Source organism: Betta splendens, chromosome 15 (genome assembly GCF_900634795.4).
Source record: "Betta splendens chromosome 15, fBetSpl5.4, whole genome shotgun sequence".
NCBI classification, from domain to species: domain Eukaryota; kingdom Metazoa; phylum Chordata; class Actinopteri; order Anabantiformes; family Osphronemidae; genus Betta; species Betta splendens.
Genome location: NC_040895.2, coordinates 19057875 through 19075310, shown reverse-complemented (window position 1 = coordinate 19075310; position 17436 = coordinate 19057875). Strand labels below are relative to the sequence as shown.

The 17436-nt window shown below is 41.9% G+C and overlaps 1 protein-coding gene across 3 annotated transcripts; it reads right to left on the bottom strand.

The window, feature by feature from the left end:
* Positions 1 to 1104: 1104 nt before the first annotated feature.
* Positions 1105 to 17242, bottom strand: si:dkeyp-121d4.3 (serine/arginine repetitive matrix protein 2). 3 transcript variants are annotated; one of them, XM_029127686.3, is made up of 14 exons: positions 17077 to 17242; positions 15915 to 16157; positions 15202 to 15420; positions 14799 to 14945; positions 14514 to 14717; positions 14219 to 14383; positions 13888 to 14130; positions 13565 to 13669; positions 13338 to 13475; positions 11964 to 12071; positions 11318 to 11355; positions 8866 to 11230; positions 8516 to 8621; positions 1105 to 1504 (listed from the first exon to the last, which is right to left on the bottom strand). In XM_029127686.3, the coding sequence occupies exons 1-14, from the start codon at positions 17212 to 17214 to the stop codon at positions 1458 to 1460; spliced, it is 4266 nt and encodes a 1421-aa protein (XP_028983519.2). In that variant the 5' UTR covers positions 17215 to 17242; the 3' UTR covers positions 1105 to 1457. The 3 variants fall into 3 exon arrangements, with proteins under 3 accessions (XP_028983519.2, XP_028983521.2, XP_028983518.2); XM_029127688.3 differs by lacking the exon at positions 1105 to 1504 and adding an exon at positions 2111 to 2965 and having other exon boundaries at positions 17077 to 17241; XM_029127685.3 differs by lacking the exon at positions 1105 to 1504 and adding an exon at positions 2111 to 2965 and having other exon boundaries at positions 13888 to 14067; positions 17077 to 17241.
* Positions 17243 to 17436: the final 194 nt, after the last annotated feature.

Here is a 17436-nt window from a genome sequence, read left to right as displayed (position 1 = left end):
TATATATATATATCAGGAAGCGCAGACAAGGGAAAGACCCCTCAAGCTACCGCCTACCTTATATCATGAGAGACAATGAACCACATGAGATACCGGCTCAGACGTCGCCCGGTCTAACAAGGTCTGCGTCAGGTGTTGGGGAACCAGAGCACCTTGGCGAGAAGTGGGCTACTGGAACAAGAAAGAAATGGCTGAGATATATATATATATATATATATATATATATATATATATATATATATATATATAGAGAGAGAGAGAGAGAGAGAGAGAGAGAGAGAGAGGCCTGTAGTCATTCAGGCTGGTGTTGGTGAACTTCTTAGAGAGGGACACGATGGTGGACTGTCTGAAGCAGTCCACCATTGCTAGCCTCAGGGTGTGGAGATGGTTTCCTGTAGCTGCTGATATGCTGCAGGCTTCTAAGCCCTAAGCCCTTCTGCAGCCTCTCATTATAACTCCTTTTAGCTGCCTTCACCTCCTTTGTCAGCTTGTTTCTAGCCTGCCTGTACAGGAACCCGGTCACCACTTCTGTAGGCTTCTTCCTTGGCCTGGCGCAGCTTCCTGAAGTCCAGTGTGTACGCACATTCAACAATAAGCCATATGACTGCACGGAGTCTGGATGCTTCCTTTCCACGCTGCGTCAGGGATGTTCTCACTGAGCCACGTTTCATTGAAGCACAGGGCGGCAGATCTGTTAAAGTCCGTGTTTTTTGTGTTGAGGAGCAGAAGCGCATCTATCTTATTTGCAGGGAGCGCACGTTGGCCAGGTGTATTGACGGGAGCGTGTGCGCGAGCCCCGCTGTCTCAGTCTGACGAGCGCGCCCGCGCGCTTCCCTCGTCTGCGCTTCCTGAAGATCCTATAGAGATGATCTCCGTGAAACCTTCCGAGTCTGTAAAAACCATAGGAAAGGTTCCAGGAGACAAGTGTTCTTTGCTGAGGAGTGCCTCTCTGCAGTAGGTTATCCGTGAGGCCGTGAGTGGCTGCGTAAAATACATTAAAAACTCTAATTTGACGATTGCGACAGACGAATAGCGGTATTACTGAACGCAGAACGTTTTAAGGACAACGATGCTAGTGCAGCATTAATTATAATAACCTGAACATAAAGCACTCTAGATTTTTATTTGACCAATCTTTCACCAACTTGGTTGGATTACACAAAAGATGACAACCCTGAGGGTTACAAAGACCACGACGGATCATTTCTCATTGAGGTAGTGGTGATCATTGGGAAACATTAAGATCTTACCAGCAACAACCAGAAATATATGGGTTAATTCCTCATGTATTCACAATGGCGAATGATGCTAAATATGTTTGTTTGTTATAAACATATAAGAACATTTAGAATTAGTTTGGAGAAATCGGTCTCCTGTAGAGACCAACCATTCTTCAGCTGATGCACAGTGTTCTGTTTTGGTGCAGACAGAAAGCAGTATCAAAGTGACTGATATCATCATCTGCTGCATCCTCGGCCATTCTGAGCGTCACCGCAACTGGAATCTGCAGAGAAAACAAAAACTCACCTTGTCGGCTCCAACAGGTACAAGAAAGCGTAAAATATCAGTGAATGAGTAATGAAATTAAAAACAGAGGAATTAAAAACCAGTACATATCAGGAAAAACGCTCAACTGTTTCAACATATTCAAGACTGAATATGTTCATTGTTTCCTAAAAAAAGTGTGAATTGAAAAATGTTGACAAAAAGCAACATTTGTGATCATCTAATAAATAAAAATTAATAGCATTAATTGCTGAGGCTCCAACTCTAATATAACAACTGTGACTATTGTTAATAAACAATTGTTGAGAGGGGTTATGAAATAATGGTGGTGGCGGCAGGACTTCAAAACTAATATCGCAAAATTTAATTAAAATTACTGACTTATGAGAAAGCTTAAAAAAAGACAGCCACAGATAAAGGATTGGTTTCACATTTCAGCTAATATGAAAAATGTTATGACTGAATCAGAAAAAAAACTAGGTTTAATCACAAAACTAAAAATACAGTCCAAAGAGAAAACATGTCAGTGTATTTGAATCATGTTTACCTGCCTCAGAAATCACTAACACCATAAAATATCAAACATATGTAATATAACAAAACGTGTATTTATCAGTATGTTTATTTAAAGGTTGAGACAGAAAACTGATTGGGAAGAAAGAGAGATGCAACAGCAGAATAGTTTAAACAGCATTTGGTGTTTAAGTCTGATAAATGTTTTCCACTGAGCTAAATCTGCACACACCACTTCTATATGTTTAATTAAATGGCGACTGGCAGCTATCATTAACAATTGACAATAAATGACAATATAAAAATGGCAGGAAACCGCTCCTAAACCTTTAATCTTTTTCAGAAGCCTTGTTCACCTCCACCTCCCACTTCTCCAAAAAATCTTGAAGGTTCAGATTAAAAGTGTCTATGCCTTTTTGTGACAGATGGACACCGTCAGCTCTATATAGGCCAGTGTTTGAGCCACATCGGATGTTGTCATGGGTCAACGAGGTGCCACCCAGCTCTGAGACGACATTCTGAATTCTACGATTAACAGTAGTCCGGACCAAATCGACTTCATGGCTGTCTGTGGAGTGGCGCCACACCCTCCGTGGTAGGATATTGGACCACACAAGGACACACTGAGGGAAGATGCTCTTGATGGAGGTGAGATCCTTCTTGACAGAGGCCAGCAGATCAGTGGGACTATCTGTGCTCAAGTCGTTCCCACCCAGGTGTACGATGAGAACATCTGGGTTAGGCCAGGTAACCTTCAGCTGGTGGAGCTGGGACAAAAGCTGCGACCATGTCATGCCCTGGGTGCCCTTCCACCAGATGGCCACCTTGCTGGGGTCCATGCCTAGTAGCATACCTACCTCCGGGGACTTAGCTCTTGACTCAGCCCAATACACTAGCGAATGACCACAAATCCAAACGTTCTTGGGTCCACTACTGAAGGGTGTTCCTAAAAATGTTAAAGAATAGATTTGTAAGACAAAAGTCCTCAAGCCATATGATCCCAAAACAGCAAGTGGAAACTATTTTAGGATTGTTATCAAAAGAGCTTTCTTCAGGATTTCTCATAAATTGAAATTCCTCACACACACATATTTACAGATATTTTAGTTCAAACATGCTAATATTTCTGTCTCCATCATTTAATACTGACTAGTGGTCACCACAGACTCCTAGACCTTTATACATAATGTTTTCCACTAGAAAATGTTAACAATCATGTAATATTACTAATCATAAATAATACATGGTAACAGTAAGTAGTTACTTTTGAATGTAATATCCCAATGAAGTACTAATAACATAACATGTTCATGGTCTAAGTTTAAGTGACAGCCTGATTAGAGTAATTAAGATATCAAAACTTGCACCTACCTTCAAAGTCAAAACAATCAACACTGACATTCTGCAATGTGCAACTTCTTTTCAATTTAAACCTTGACTTGTGAGGTAACACAATGGTCATGATATGACAAACCAGAGAAATGTGGAAACAGATGTCTTTAGCTTTGTGTCTACATCCTCTCCCTAGCTATCAGTTTACATGACTCAAACATAACACAGCTGTAAGTAAAAGAACTATGTACAGCTCAAACGTGTCGCTTTTCTAATGTGCCTGATTTTAACAGGTCTGATTTTCTGTCAATCCAATATGGATTTAGAGAAAATAAATAATTTTAGTTTAAAATGCATTTAAAACAAGTAACAAAAGCAATTAAGAATAGTCAAGCTCTGGTTAGATTACTTGTCTTCTAATCTTAATTAATTCTTAAGTCATTATCCTACTTTGACACAATTTATTTTTTCATTTCATTTTTCATATCCTTTCCTGACTCCATACCGGACCTCAACCTCTCCAGTCTAAACCACCTGAGATAAACTGGTAACATGGTTGTCTATCCTATGTATATGTGTGGCATATGTGTGTCAACGTTACCTGAGCAGGTTACTTAAAGGTAAAGATGAGGTTCAATGTACGACAAGCTTCATAGTGGACTTACTTAGTAAATGCTCTATTGAAGTTTGGCTGATAGAACTGCAGATTTAAATGATCAGACACAGACCAAGACATGACAGTTTGTATGTCATCCAGTTTGCACCAATTCAAAGATACAGCAAAATCACACCTGAACTGTCACACAAAACACTTTAAACTTATATTGACACTGTGGCTACGAAAGACCAACTTTTATTGAGACATCTGCTATCAGCACTACTGTAACACCCAAAGTTTTAAATCATTGTGTCCAGTCTCAGTTTCCATAACACTACTTCACAAAGTATATTAGAATGTCTCTGAGCAGCTGACAACTGTATGAAAGAGAAAGTAAAATTACAGCCAAGGTTCCAAGAACTATACAAAGAGTATTACACCAGAAAACAAATACAGTATATATACATTAATTAAAAAAGTGGCTAAACTTTGTCTTGTTACAAACACCCTCGATGACATTTAAACCTAGTGTCCTATACCTTGGTGTTAGATATAGGGTGGAGCACTTACCGTACTGATGACGCAACCTCTAAATTTTGTTGGAACTTTCTAACATTGTGTGGATGATCAGTCATTGCATGTGGGCTAAGATATCCAGAAGTCATGACTCAACTTCTAGACAGTCTCACCTGAAAATCTTCAACTTTCTAATATTGACACCTGTATGTAATCCTAAGTAATCGTCAATGCTCAGTGTGCTTGGAAATGCAGATCATTGCCCACCTGAGCAGATGTGCTCAACATACAGATGTGACATCAGGATTTCTTCTTAGATGTAATAAACTGATTCGTGAATGACAAATGTCAATGGCAAAAAGAAGAGTACGTGCCATGACAAGCATTATTATGCTTACTGTCTTACCCTATATTAAAAGAACTGTATTACCTTCTGGTAACAACTGCTAACAAGCCTCAAACTATTAAAAGAAAAGCGTCATTGATTTTCAATGAGGGTTGACCAAAACGACCTCGGGTAATATCTAAGAATGAAGGGACACTCAGATTGCTCCATAATTCTGACATAACACAGTCTGATATCCGTGGTTAGTTGTATGAGCCAGAGTACAGCGCCATTGAGTTACAAGCAGCCTCGTACTCCTACATAAAAGGTGTAAGAAACCGGCACCCGCAGCAGAGAGCCCAAAGCCAGCGTCAGACAGAGCCAAAAGGCAAGCATCCTGCATCAGACGGCCAGATGCATCCTGACTCTGCGCTGATAGAAGCACAACTGAATATACCAGTGCTGCAATAAATCTACAGCTGCCGGTGTCTCTTCGGTGAAGTTGCCGATTTTACTGCTGACTGTGCGTATATGCGGTGATCAGTTTTGGATTACATACATTCAGAGGAGCTGGAAACTAGCCTCAGGACATAGCAGAAAAAAACAGCCGGGACAGAACGGTGGAATGAGCACTGAGTAAGCAATATATTTGACCTTTTATTGTTTTAGCTTGCACTCTTAAGTTTGAGTAAAGTTACAAGCTGCTGCTTCTCGTCTTTTGGACTACTGGGGATAGCGTTAGTTTAGTTTGCTAACATTAGCCTGTACATTAGCTTGGGTGCCAGCAACTCTAATACTAATTCAATAATTCATTTCATCCTTTTGTAGGTAATATAGGCCGGTCGCGTATCATCACAGAGACTTTTGGAAGGGACAACCATCTTGCTTTTCCAGCCACTAACAGCAGATGAAGAGGGGGTTTGCTAAATGAAGAATGTGTGGCTTTCTAACAACTGTCTGCTTTGATTCAAAATAAAAAGCTGCTGAACGACTTAGAAAAGATGTATTTAATTAAACACACTGTTAAAATATAACATTTTGTTAAAAATGTTGCATCTCTGCCGGGCGCCAGCTCTCAGCTGCGGGTGCTGGTTCCTTATAGGCAGCCTTATCCTCCTCCATACGGTGTAACTTGTTAGCGCTGAACTTATACAACTAACCATGAATATCTGACTGTGCATGCTGAAGAACTTGCTGTCTTTCAAATAATCTACAGCAGGACATTCAGGCATTGATTATGCAGCAGGCTGGCTCCGCCCCCTCTCAGCCTGGCTGTTGCAGGTACAGCGGAAACCAGGAAGCACTACATGTAATTGTCCATGGCAAACAATCCGCCACCGCATCTTGGAGGAATAAATGATCATTTCTCTGCACAAAAAAATATGGCGAGATCTCAATATCCCTTCATTCTTACATACTAGCCATACTAAGGAGATTGTTTTGGTCAATCACTATTGAAAATAAGTTTTCAAACTACTTGGCCAGGTATGAGTCACATGCTTGTACTGTACCACTGACAAGCAAAGCTAAAATATCCTTGCACAGCTGACCAAGAATTTGACGAGTCCAATATTACCTCATTAAACCCTGCTTACATAATGCACTGGAACTTAAAGGCAGATCAGACACAAACAGTTGAGGGGCAAGAAAAGAAGTAAGCTTTTATTTATTCAGGTGTTAAATGCCTGACTTGCACCAGGGCAAGCCTTGATGTAAAGATCACAATCTTCATGAGTTTATGACTTATTCATCTAGTTTATATTATTTCTGAATATGTTAAATATACTAAAATAAATTGTATCCATAAATTCTAACATTTATTCATGCTACTGGAAAGTATTATGTGAAACCTAGTTGCCAGAACTGCTAGCCAAGTGTACCCTGAAATAAGTAGTACTACCATGTACTACCTTGTGGTACCACAACTGTAGTACTGACTAAGCCATTAGTGGACTTTGAATACCTCCTATTGTGTTGGACGCTGAAGATGATTGATGTGTGACTAGCATGTAGCAGGCAATTCAGTCAGTCAAGCTAGCATTTAGCTTTAAAGCTAACTGTGTGGTGTTTACAGTCAGTGGTCAGTGTTGAAGTACACATTCCTATTGTCTGTTACTGTGTGGACTGTTTATAGTCTTTGGGATGTCTACTTGTTTTTCACCTATAGTGAAGGTATCTACTGTAACACAGCTGGTAAATTAAAAATCTCAAATTACACTGTTATTGGAACGGGTTAACTCGGCAACAGGCATGGTGTAAACATCTCGAGCCGTGTTCAGTGGCATGAAGCTCGTAACTAGATAGATCTGAATGACGCATGCAACGGAGCTGTCAGTAATTTTGAGTTTATACAAGGAAACCATTTAGACAGTATACCACTATAGCTTCATACAAGTAACGAGACTCGCTACCTGACATAAACTAAAGGTGTTTCAACACACTGAGTGTAACTGTACTTAAACTAAGACTATTTACTATTTCACTATTTAGATGTAACTACTAAGTTCTAAGGCTTGACACCAGATCAAAATCATTTATTAAACTGGAGACAATGCCAGTAAAATCTAGTCCTGAAACTTAGCTCCTTGAAATACTTATACTTTAACCAAATTTGACTTTAACTCAAACTAGAACAACCGTCTGTAGCATTTTAAGTAATAAATCACCTTTTGATATTATAATCTCAACATAATGAACTGCACTTTCTGGATTTAAGTAGGTTCATTTACACTATAGTTAACAGCGAAGAAAATAAAGATGACATTACGTTTTGGAGGTGGGACTGCAGTAGGCTTCTTCTCTTGGTCACCAGGATAAACGGCTAGTCTTGCTGAAGATTTGTGGTGAAAGAGCGGCTGAAAGTGTACTGTATTGCAGCAATACTACGCAAATACTCCCTACTGCAAAAATCTGAAGGCCGTTCATCGTGTGGACAGGTAAAAACTGAGGACAACTCAAACCTGTACCTAGTTGGAGGTTAGTGTAAGGGACGTAACACACAGTGCAAAACAATGACAGACATCCTAGCTGCTTTGGCAACAGCTTCAGCCCGGTTTGAGCCTGCAGCTGCAGGCTGCGCTAATATGTGGTCAGCCTCCTAATCTAAAACATTGGAGTGATGTTGATCTGCCATAGACATTGTGGCAGTTGGTTTGCAAATTGTGTGTCTGTTTCAGCCTCAACATGCATGTTGCCCCCAATGTTTTTATAGTTGTGGCATCTACAAAAATGCTTGCAGGCAACATCACTACCCTTAATATTTCAACTGGGCATAATCTGGCCAATAAGCTCTCCATTCAGAACAGACAGGATGCGAACAAAGCAAAGAAACAGGTCTTTTCAAAGCCAGATAAACTGTTGCACAAGGGCAATGATTGCAATTTAATAACATAAAATTCTAAATTAATCCTAATATGGCCACTTGAGCAACTAGCATTGCACGTTCCTATGTCGACTGAATAAACCGAGAACTCAAGTATGTGCTAACAAAATCTTTAACCGTATGACAGAAAAAAAGTGTGCCAAAGCGAGTTTTACTGGGTCAAACCTTTTAACACTTCATTTGTTTCGCACCAAAGCCTTGCTAACTGTGGGGAAAAAATAACTCTTTCTTTACCATTTAGCTCTAAAAGTGATACATGCATCTTGAAAGAGAGCTACTGATGTTAAACTCACGAATCCCTGTAATCTGAAGTTGGGTTAAAAAGAATTTAGCAAACTAATACCTGAAGATGAACGTGTGCCATCGGTGCCATTTTCTCCTTGTTTCCTGTCGGCTAACATCTCCTGGAACTCCTGTTTTTCCAGAGCTGTACGGTTAAACAAATCCAGCTGCGATGTAAATAAAAAAATCTTGTGAACACTTTATTCCATTTTAGTCTTACTGTTTCCTACTCTATGATCTAGAAACAAGAATAACTGATCTATTTAAATAACCGTACTCTGTAGCCCACAGCAACTCAAGTTGTGTCAATAACTAAATGCTTCTTGTTGCTGAAACAACCAGTTTCAGCAACAAGAAAAAAATTGTCTAAATTTTGTAAATGTAAGTACTTTACACATCTGCGGATCATACCTTCTCATTCTGCTTAATCTTCACATCATCATCTGACTCTGTTGTGGTCTGAGGACTGGAGTCCAATGGAGATTCTGTGGGGAGGCTAAATTGGACTGATTTGGCTGGTTTCGCTGGTGGCTGCACAGCTAGAGATTTCACAGTCTCTATGACCTTAAGGCATCTGGCCACAGTTGTGGAGATTGCCATCTGGTCAACGCTTGCAGTTCCTGATGTTGCTGAAGATGGCGGTGGGAGTGGTTCTGCTGCAGTAGTTATAGACTGCAGTTGAATGGTTTTAGCAGATGAAGCTGTAGGAGACTGGCTAACAAAAGGTACAACTGGAGAACTGGAGGATTGTGTGAATAAAGGATGTCCAGTAGGGCACTGAGGTGGAGGTCCAGGAGGAGACTGTCCAGGACATCGTGTAGGAGGTCCAGGTGGATGTACTGGAGGCACACATCTCTGGAGTTGTAGATCAGGTGCAGAAGTGGTCATGTTGGAGGAAGGGGAGCCCTGTGCTGAGGCAATTCCTAGGGGCCAGTTGACTGAGGGATGTGGGTTTTGATAATAAGCAAGTGGAGGACCAGGAAGGGGTTTTACAGGAGGAATGGTTGAGGGGACACTCGCCATTGTTTTTGTAAAACTCTGCAGCTGTTGTGCCTTCTTTAGTTCCTTCAGCTCCTCCTGATCCAGAAATCCTTCATAATGTGAGATAGGCCTATGCCTACTGAGCGGCTCCAAACTAGAGGACCTAACAGGGGAGGGGGAATGGACGTGGTCCGATTCCACTGACCCAGTTCTACTTGTCCGTAGCTCTTCTCTTTCAAATGACACAGTGCTTCTTTCTGTGGATGAGGACTTTGGATCGTTGATTTTGTCATGGCCTCGCCCGGCCAGTTTTGAAGCATCCCCTGTACTCAGCTTCAGACCAATTGTACGGAGCAGACTCTGGATCTTGTCATAGGGTTCTCTTGTGCTTTTTGGTTCTTTACTTTTTCCATCAAGTGGGTACTGTTTAGGGCTTAGCTGAATACTTTCTCCTTTTAGAGACTGACTTACACTGGGTTGCTCTCGCGTCAATCCCACAATCTGTGAGAAGCCCCTACCATCTTGAAGGGCCCGCTCATGAGGCAGAAGATCATCATTAACCTGAACTGATTCCAATGTTCTTCCAGAATCTACTTTCTTATTAAGCATGTCAAGAAAACGGTCCAGTGGTGGTTTCTCAGCTGGAGACATGTTTTTCAGTTTTGGAGAAGAACTTGTAGGTGGTGAATCTGTGGGAGAAGGTGGTTTAAAAGGGGCTTGGGAAGGTAAAGTTGCAGCACTATGGTTCAGGGGAGGTTGGGCTGAGGCTAGAACCCGGCCTGACTGTGAAGGTGGTTCATGGGAATGATTCTGTTTCTGTAGAGGCTGATATGGATTATTATAAGGTTGGTCCCGATATGCTGGTTCATAGTGGCTGTCATCATAGGGTTCGTCGTAAACATCATAGCGATCAGTATAACGGCAGATGGAAGTCGGGCCACCATAGGGAGGTTCACCATAGTGAGGACTTTCATATGCTCGTTTAGTGTAAGTGCGATCAGGGTAGGAGCGGCTTGTGTACGAATCACCATAGCGATTACTATAGCGCCGATCTGGATACTGACTGTATGGCTGGTCATAATAATGATCATCATATGATTGAGAAGGGTGACGGTGGTACTCTGGTGTCTCAGGTCGTTTCTTGAGGATGGAGCGGACAGGTCTGTACTCTGTGAGCGGGACAGCAATCCTGCCATGGTCATAGTCTATGCAAGTTCTCTGTCCAGGGTCCAGTCCCCTGGGATCTATTTCCACCAGTGATTTTTTATAGGCAATCATCTCATTCAGTTCTTCAAGTTCACGCTTCTTTCTTGCAAGCTCGTCGTCCATTGTTCCACTCCTTCTGGGAGGAGGACTCAAGTCCTTTCTCCTTTTAAGAGAGTCGTCACGGTCTCTGCTAGCTTGGCTCCCTTTGCTGGGCTTGTCTTTGCTCCTATCTTTGCTCCTGCTGCGGCTTCTGCTACGGCTCTTGCCTAGGCTTCGACTGCGACTCCTGGTGCGTCTGTGCGACTGCTCTCTGCTTCGGCTTTGCTTATGCCTGCTGCTTTTGTGCTCTCTCTCATTGCTAATGCTACGTCTCCTTTTGATGACACGCCCAAACTGGTCTCTAGGAGGACTTCTGGTCCTACTGTTACTCCTACTTCTGCTTCTACTCTTACTTCTGCTCCTACTTCTGCTCCATCCATATCTACGTCGAGTATCATTACAATCCCGTCTGCTCATACGGGTCTTGTTGTCCTGTGCTCGAAGACTTTTAACCACTGCTTTTAACTTGTCCGTCTCAGGGTTTTCTTTCCTGGTATGAAAAAAAAACAAAAAAACAACAACACTGAAAAAACAAACAAAAAAAAAAACTTTATTTCATAATTAAATAATTACTTACTCTGTGTCTTCTGAAGGCTTTGTCAGCTTGATGGTCATCTATGAAAATGGGGAATATATAGAATATTTAGGGATTTACTAACAGTCAATTAAATAAGTAGAAATCCATGAAAACAAAAAGGAAGTTCTGCACAGGTTTAATATATTCCTAGCTGCACTTAATACACCTAAGGCTGCTTTGAACTGGGCATGCTTGTCAGAGGTTAGTCCTAAATGGAACTACAATAGCTAGTTACCAAATGAATTAATTTAACAGCCCCACCAGCCTGATGCCTTGTCAAGGGGCTATAACTTACCTACTTGAATGTTGTGGAAGCAACAAGCAAGTTTTATAATAGTTAAATTTTTGTTTGCATAAGGCTGTATTTACTGGCACAAAAAACAAAAACATACTACAAGTACTACTTTTGCACAGCAAACTTTTTAACCAGTACACAGTTTTTTTAAAGTGTGTATTGCTAATTAAAGCTTTTTAGCTAAAAGCAGTCCAGAGCAGTAGCAACCCCTAAGTATGTAGCTGTTTAGCTTCATGACATTCATGTTATTCATGTTACACAAAAGAAAAAGAGAATTCTATACTTGGTTACATCAAGTCCAGAATGACTGTTGCCAACATACTCTGTAAATGTGATTTTACTTGTACTTACCTTTCCTTTGTTTGCACCGACACCACAAAGTTTGCGAACAGGGAAAAAAACGCTCTCTGTATAACGTTTAATTCTGATGGCCTGGTGTCCACCATCCGCTGTTTCATGCTTTAAGAAACAATAGAAATGTCTTCCTCAGAAATATGAAAAGAACATTATGCATCCTAAGGCATTAGATTCCAGAGAGCTTTACATCATACATCCTTCACTGCTGAGCATGGTCAAAAACAAAACAATGAAACAAACTGAAAACTTGGGTGGAACCTGATAACTGCAAATTCGGCCTGTCTACACGGGTTCATGCGGAGTGTTTCCTCCCATTAGCAAAAACCCTAAAACGGTCAAACTGTAAGGGTGAAGGGTCTCTCTACACTGCACTGGAAACATTTCAGCCAATTAACGGATGAGCTGCATGTATGGATGAGTTGCCCTCAGACTCCTGCACAGACCTGCTCCAGCAGCCACGCGCTTCATGCATACAAGCATAGGCTTTGCTGCGGCATGCGATTGGGTGTCTTCATCACATCATATACAAACATGTATTCAAATCCTTTTTGCTGATGCGCCAAAACAGAAGACGTGAGAATGCTCACAGGTAACATGACCTAACTGACTGTCCTTGTAAGTATGACCCTGTCCAGGGTAAATCCCACCTCTTGCCCGATGTCTCATCAGTGTTTAGGACAAGCAGCTTGGATAATGAATAGATGGTCTAATTTAAAAAAAACCTCTAGGGCTATTGTCCCGCCGCTTCTTCAACTGTCTATTGCCCTCAGTTCTTGCTGCTCGCTTTCAATCAGTCTCACGCTTGCTCTCGCTTCTACGACCCGAGATAATCCTATTAAAAAATCACCAGCCAATAGGAGGCCAGGGCTGCTGACCAATGACATGACGCTTACTTTTCCCATGTAGAAGAGATTCAAAGAGAACGTAAAAGGAACATGGTGACATATTTTGGTTAAAACTTTAATTGAAAGCAGTAACGTCACTTATTATTATGGAAATTCAGAACATCATAGAGCTATTTTGTATTTAATTACATCACTAACTGTGGTAATAGCTAGTCCACGTCTAACTAGTCTAACGCAAGTGGATACAAACCATTAACACTCCAACGTGATTTTTATTTTTTAATACAATGTACGTTTGTTCATCTAGCAGGACCTGGCACAAGGAATAAAGAGACATCAGACCAGGGTTGTGTCAGGAAGGGCATGCGGCTAGTGCTGGTCTACAAACCTTCCAGTCAGTCAGAACTGAAAGTCTTTAGGTTTGAATGTGAAACATCTTCTCACCCATGACCACAAGTTCATGTGGCAGATGTGGTCTTGTTTCATAAGTTGACCATTATGTGCCTAGGTGCAGGGAACTCACCGGGACAACGCTAAACTCAACCTTCTCGTTCAGCTCCAGCTTCTTCTTCTCAATAACCTCTGACATATGGAAGTAAAGCTGGGGGTTCTGGGAGCACTTGATGAGCCCAGAGTCCTCTGAGAACTCAATCACAATGCCCTGGTTACATGAAAACCATATTAAGCTCAAACAAACACTTAGTCACCAGCCTTTGGTTTAACCTTATGTTTCCACAGACTCAGTCTTACGTTTCGGCGCTGCTCAATAGACTCTTCAAAGGAGGCAGGCAGAATTTCCACATATGTTGCTCGCTCTTCTTTGGTCTCCCGGTGGGTGGCAATGTTAAAGCGTACCTTCACAGACAAGTTCAGGATCAAAATGAATGAATCCTCCTCCATGAAGGCTAGAATGACTGTATAACTGTTAGCAGGGTGTAGTTTGTGCTCACTATTCACTGTGTGAATAAAATAAAGCCCAAAGAAAAAAAACAAGTACATGGCAGTGGCACATGACACAAAGCACACCTCTGTATAATCACACCCAATCCTTTAGATCTCACAACTCCTCTCACCTTGTCTCCGTCCAGCATGGTGGCTGTGGTCAGCAGATCTTTGGGTTCAAAGGAAAGTTGTTTCTGTTCACCATCGACCGTCATCACGAGTCGACCCACATCTGCAGCTCTATCACTCTGATTCTTCTTCAGCTCCTCTTCTTCCTCCTTCACAGACGACTGTCCTGCCTTATTTCCATCCTTGGCACATTTAACCTCCGTTACTTGCGCCTCATCATCAATTTCCTCAACTTTAATTAAAACCTACAAACATACAGGCATGTCTTATACATATAAAGCTTGAGAGACTGCCTTGCATTTTCAGTGTGTTCTTTACATGTATAAAACAGACCTTTTCCTCCTGAGCACCGCCTCCTGCTTGGTGGTCTACTGGCTCCTTTTTGATCACTTTAGGTGGATGTTTGGAAATGGCCCTAAGGACGGTGCCATCAAATCTCTCCTTGCTGACGTCATCCAGCGAGTGTGGGTCTCTTAATGAGAAGCCAAGTGGGGTCCACTACAAGAAAACATGCAGGCATCATGCAGTCTAAACCAATTGGTTCTGCTGCTGACAGCTGACTCAATGAGAAATTTGAAGAAAAAAGGATGGGGAAACAGAGTGTGAGTGGGAATCATCCGTTTCTCACCTTGCCTTTCGCGGCAGCCAATGCTGCTGCCACTTCCTCCTTCTTCTTTCTCTCTGCCTCCTTCTCCTCCTCTTGTCTCTTCCTCTCCTCCTCCTCCCATTTCTTCCTTTTTTCCTCCTCCTCACGTTTTTTCTGCTCCTCCAAGATTTTGTCCTCCATCCTTTTTATTCTTCGTAACCGTATTGCTTTCTTGTTCCCTTTTTCCTGCAGAGAACAAAAACCAACGTGAGGACAGAAACCGTCACTTCTTGCCCTGTGTTTGTTCGGCAGGTCTGTCACACTCACAATGGTTGGTGTGAACTCAACATCTTTGTCGATGTCATTGGAGTTGAACTCTGAGTCGCTGAAGTTCTCACAGACATCAAAGGGAAGCTCACCGTGATTTTCTGAGCTCAAAATGCCTTCTTTAGGTCCCAAAAAGGTGATGACACCCTGAAAGACAGTTCCATCTTTTTTTAGGTGACAACGTGTAAGCAACAGAATGAGGGTCAAAAGTGAACAGAAGGGTCTCTGCATGTATGTATGTATGTATGTATGTATGACAGGGGCCAGAAAATGGCATTAGATGATTTATTACCCAAACAAATATATAAGAACAAAATACACAAAAAGAATGTCCAAAAAAAGGCCTCAATGATAGAGTTGTTTTACCAACTGCTGATTTACTGGCAAAGAGAACAAAACAAACCATTTCCCGAGTCTCCTTGGTGTAGCTGAAGGTGAAGGGGATTTTGGGTTTGATGTTCGCCGCTCTCCTCTTCCTCGTCACTCTATCGATCAGGAGGTTGATCAACACATGGTCATTCTTCAGCAGTGTCACACCGCAGTCCCGGTGGTTAAAAGTCACATTGGTTCTGACTGGGCCGATATTGGCGTGGATCTGACCCGGGTAACCTGGCAAAGTGGCCTGAAAATGGCAAGCGAGAACAAATGAGACAGGAGACAGCAGACGTCGTCTCAAACAGACATAAACCACAAGAGTCCTTTCCTGACTATGTTACAGTCCCTTAATAATGACAGAAACTCTGTATGTGGGTGGACTAAGACTAACTAACAATAGCCACCGCACACCGCTTCCTGAGGAAACTCACTGGTTGTGTACATGTGCCCCAGTCAACTCCTGAAGATTTAGTGTCAAAGTTTTATCAAAGTTAATTAAAGCTAGATTTTATGAATGTTGCCCTTCATCCTCAATGAAGCAAACCAGAATTATACCCATAATCCAGGTCAGAGTGTTTTTTGGAGGGTCTCAGTACAAACAAGTATTAACCTGTCACAGCCAGAAATAGAGGTTGGACCTAGTTACTTACTGAAACTAAAACTGTCGATGTGCATGTGTAAATTATAATATATAATGATGTTGATTGATAAAAAAAAATGTAGCATGAATCCACTACTCACAGTGGGCTCAATGATGGGCTGGCTCACGATGCCCTCATACAGCTCCGGGTCGAGCATCATGTTTGGAGGCACCTCCTGTTCGGTCTTCCCCTTTGCAGGCATGGAGGAAGAGTTATCCTTCCCATTTGAAGAGGCGTTAGCGTCTGGCTGCTCAGAGGCTGCGGCTGCTGTGGCGGTGCAGAGCGTCAGGAGGAGCGGCTCCTTCACCCGGCAGATCCTAACAGCCCGCTTCCCTGACTTCAGCTGATGAACAACAAAAGACAGAGGCCTCAATGAAGCATGAACACTACTATTAAAAGAGTATATCCAAATCCGTCCACATTCCCTGTGCCAAACTTATGTTCTCTGATGAGTTTGCTTTGGAAAATCAGGGTCCAGAGTCTGGAGGAAGAGAGGCAAGGCACAGAATCCAGGATGCTTGAGGTCCAGTGTAAAGTTTCCATTCAGTGATGGTTTGGGATGCCATGTCATCTGCTGGTATTGATCCACTGTGTTTTCTGAGGTCAAAGGTCTACGCAGCCATATACAGGAAGTTTTAGAGAACTTCATGCGTCCTGCTGCTTACCAAGTTTATGAAGATGCAGATTTCACCTAACAACAGGACTTGGCACATGCACAGTGTCAAAGCTACCGGTACCTGGTTTAAAGATCATGGTATCCCCGTTCTTAATTGGACAGCAAACTTGCCTAACCTTAACTCCATAGAAAAATGTATGGGCTTTTGTGAAGAGGAAGATGTGATATGCCAAACCCAACAATGCAGAAGAACCGAAGGCCACTATCAGAGCAACCTGGGCTCTCATAAGACCTAAACAGTACCACAGGCTGATGGACTCCATGCCACACCGCATTGCTGCAGCGATTCAGGCAAAAGGAGCCCCAACCAAGTATTGAGTGATGTACATGCTCATACCTTTCATATTTGTACTTTTCACTTGGCCAAGATTTCTAAAAATCCTTTCTTTGTATTAAGTAAAATTCTAATTTTTGAGACACTGAATTTGGGCTGTTTGTTAGTTGTCCGTTATAATCATCATCAGTCTGTGTGTAATGAATGAATAAAATATACTTTTTGAGTGAACTAAATAAACTTTTTGATAATACTCTAATTAAATGACCAGAACCTGTGTGACTTCTTAGCTGCTAATATCAAATTATTTACCGTGATGACAGTGAACTCGACTTCCTCATTGATGTCCTCAGCTGTGAACTCAACGTCGCTGAAGTTTTCTTTGATGTCGAAGGGAAGATCCCCGTGTTCGTCAGACCTGATGACACCTTCGCTGTCATTCAGGCTCATTATGACTCCCTGCACAGAAACACTCAGATTAATGAAAATGACTCTTACAGCAAGAACTAAAGGTTTTAAAATGGGTCTGTTCAATAATCAAGAGTCTGTGTCTGTACCAATTTGAATCTAGATACTAAACTGAAGCACACTGTAAGCCACAAGCCACCTAACCACAGCGTCCATGATCAGCTTCTACATGTAAAGAGTTTTTAGAATTACACCAAGAATAAG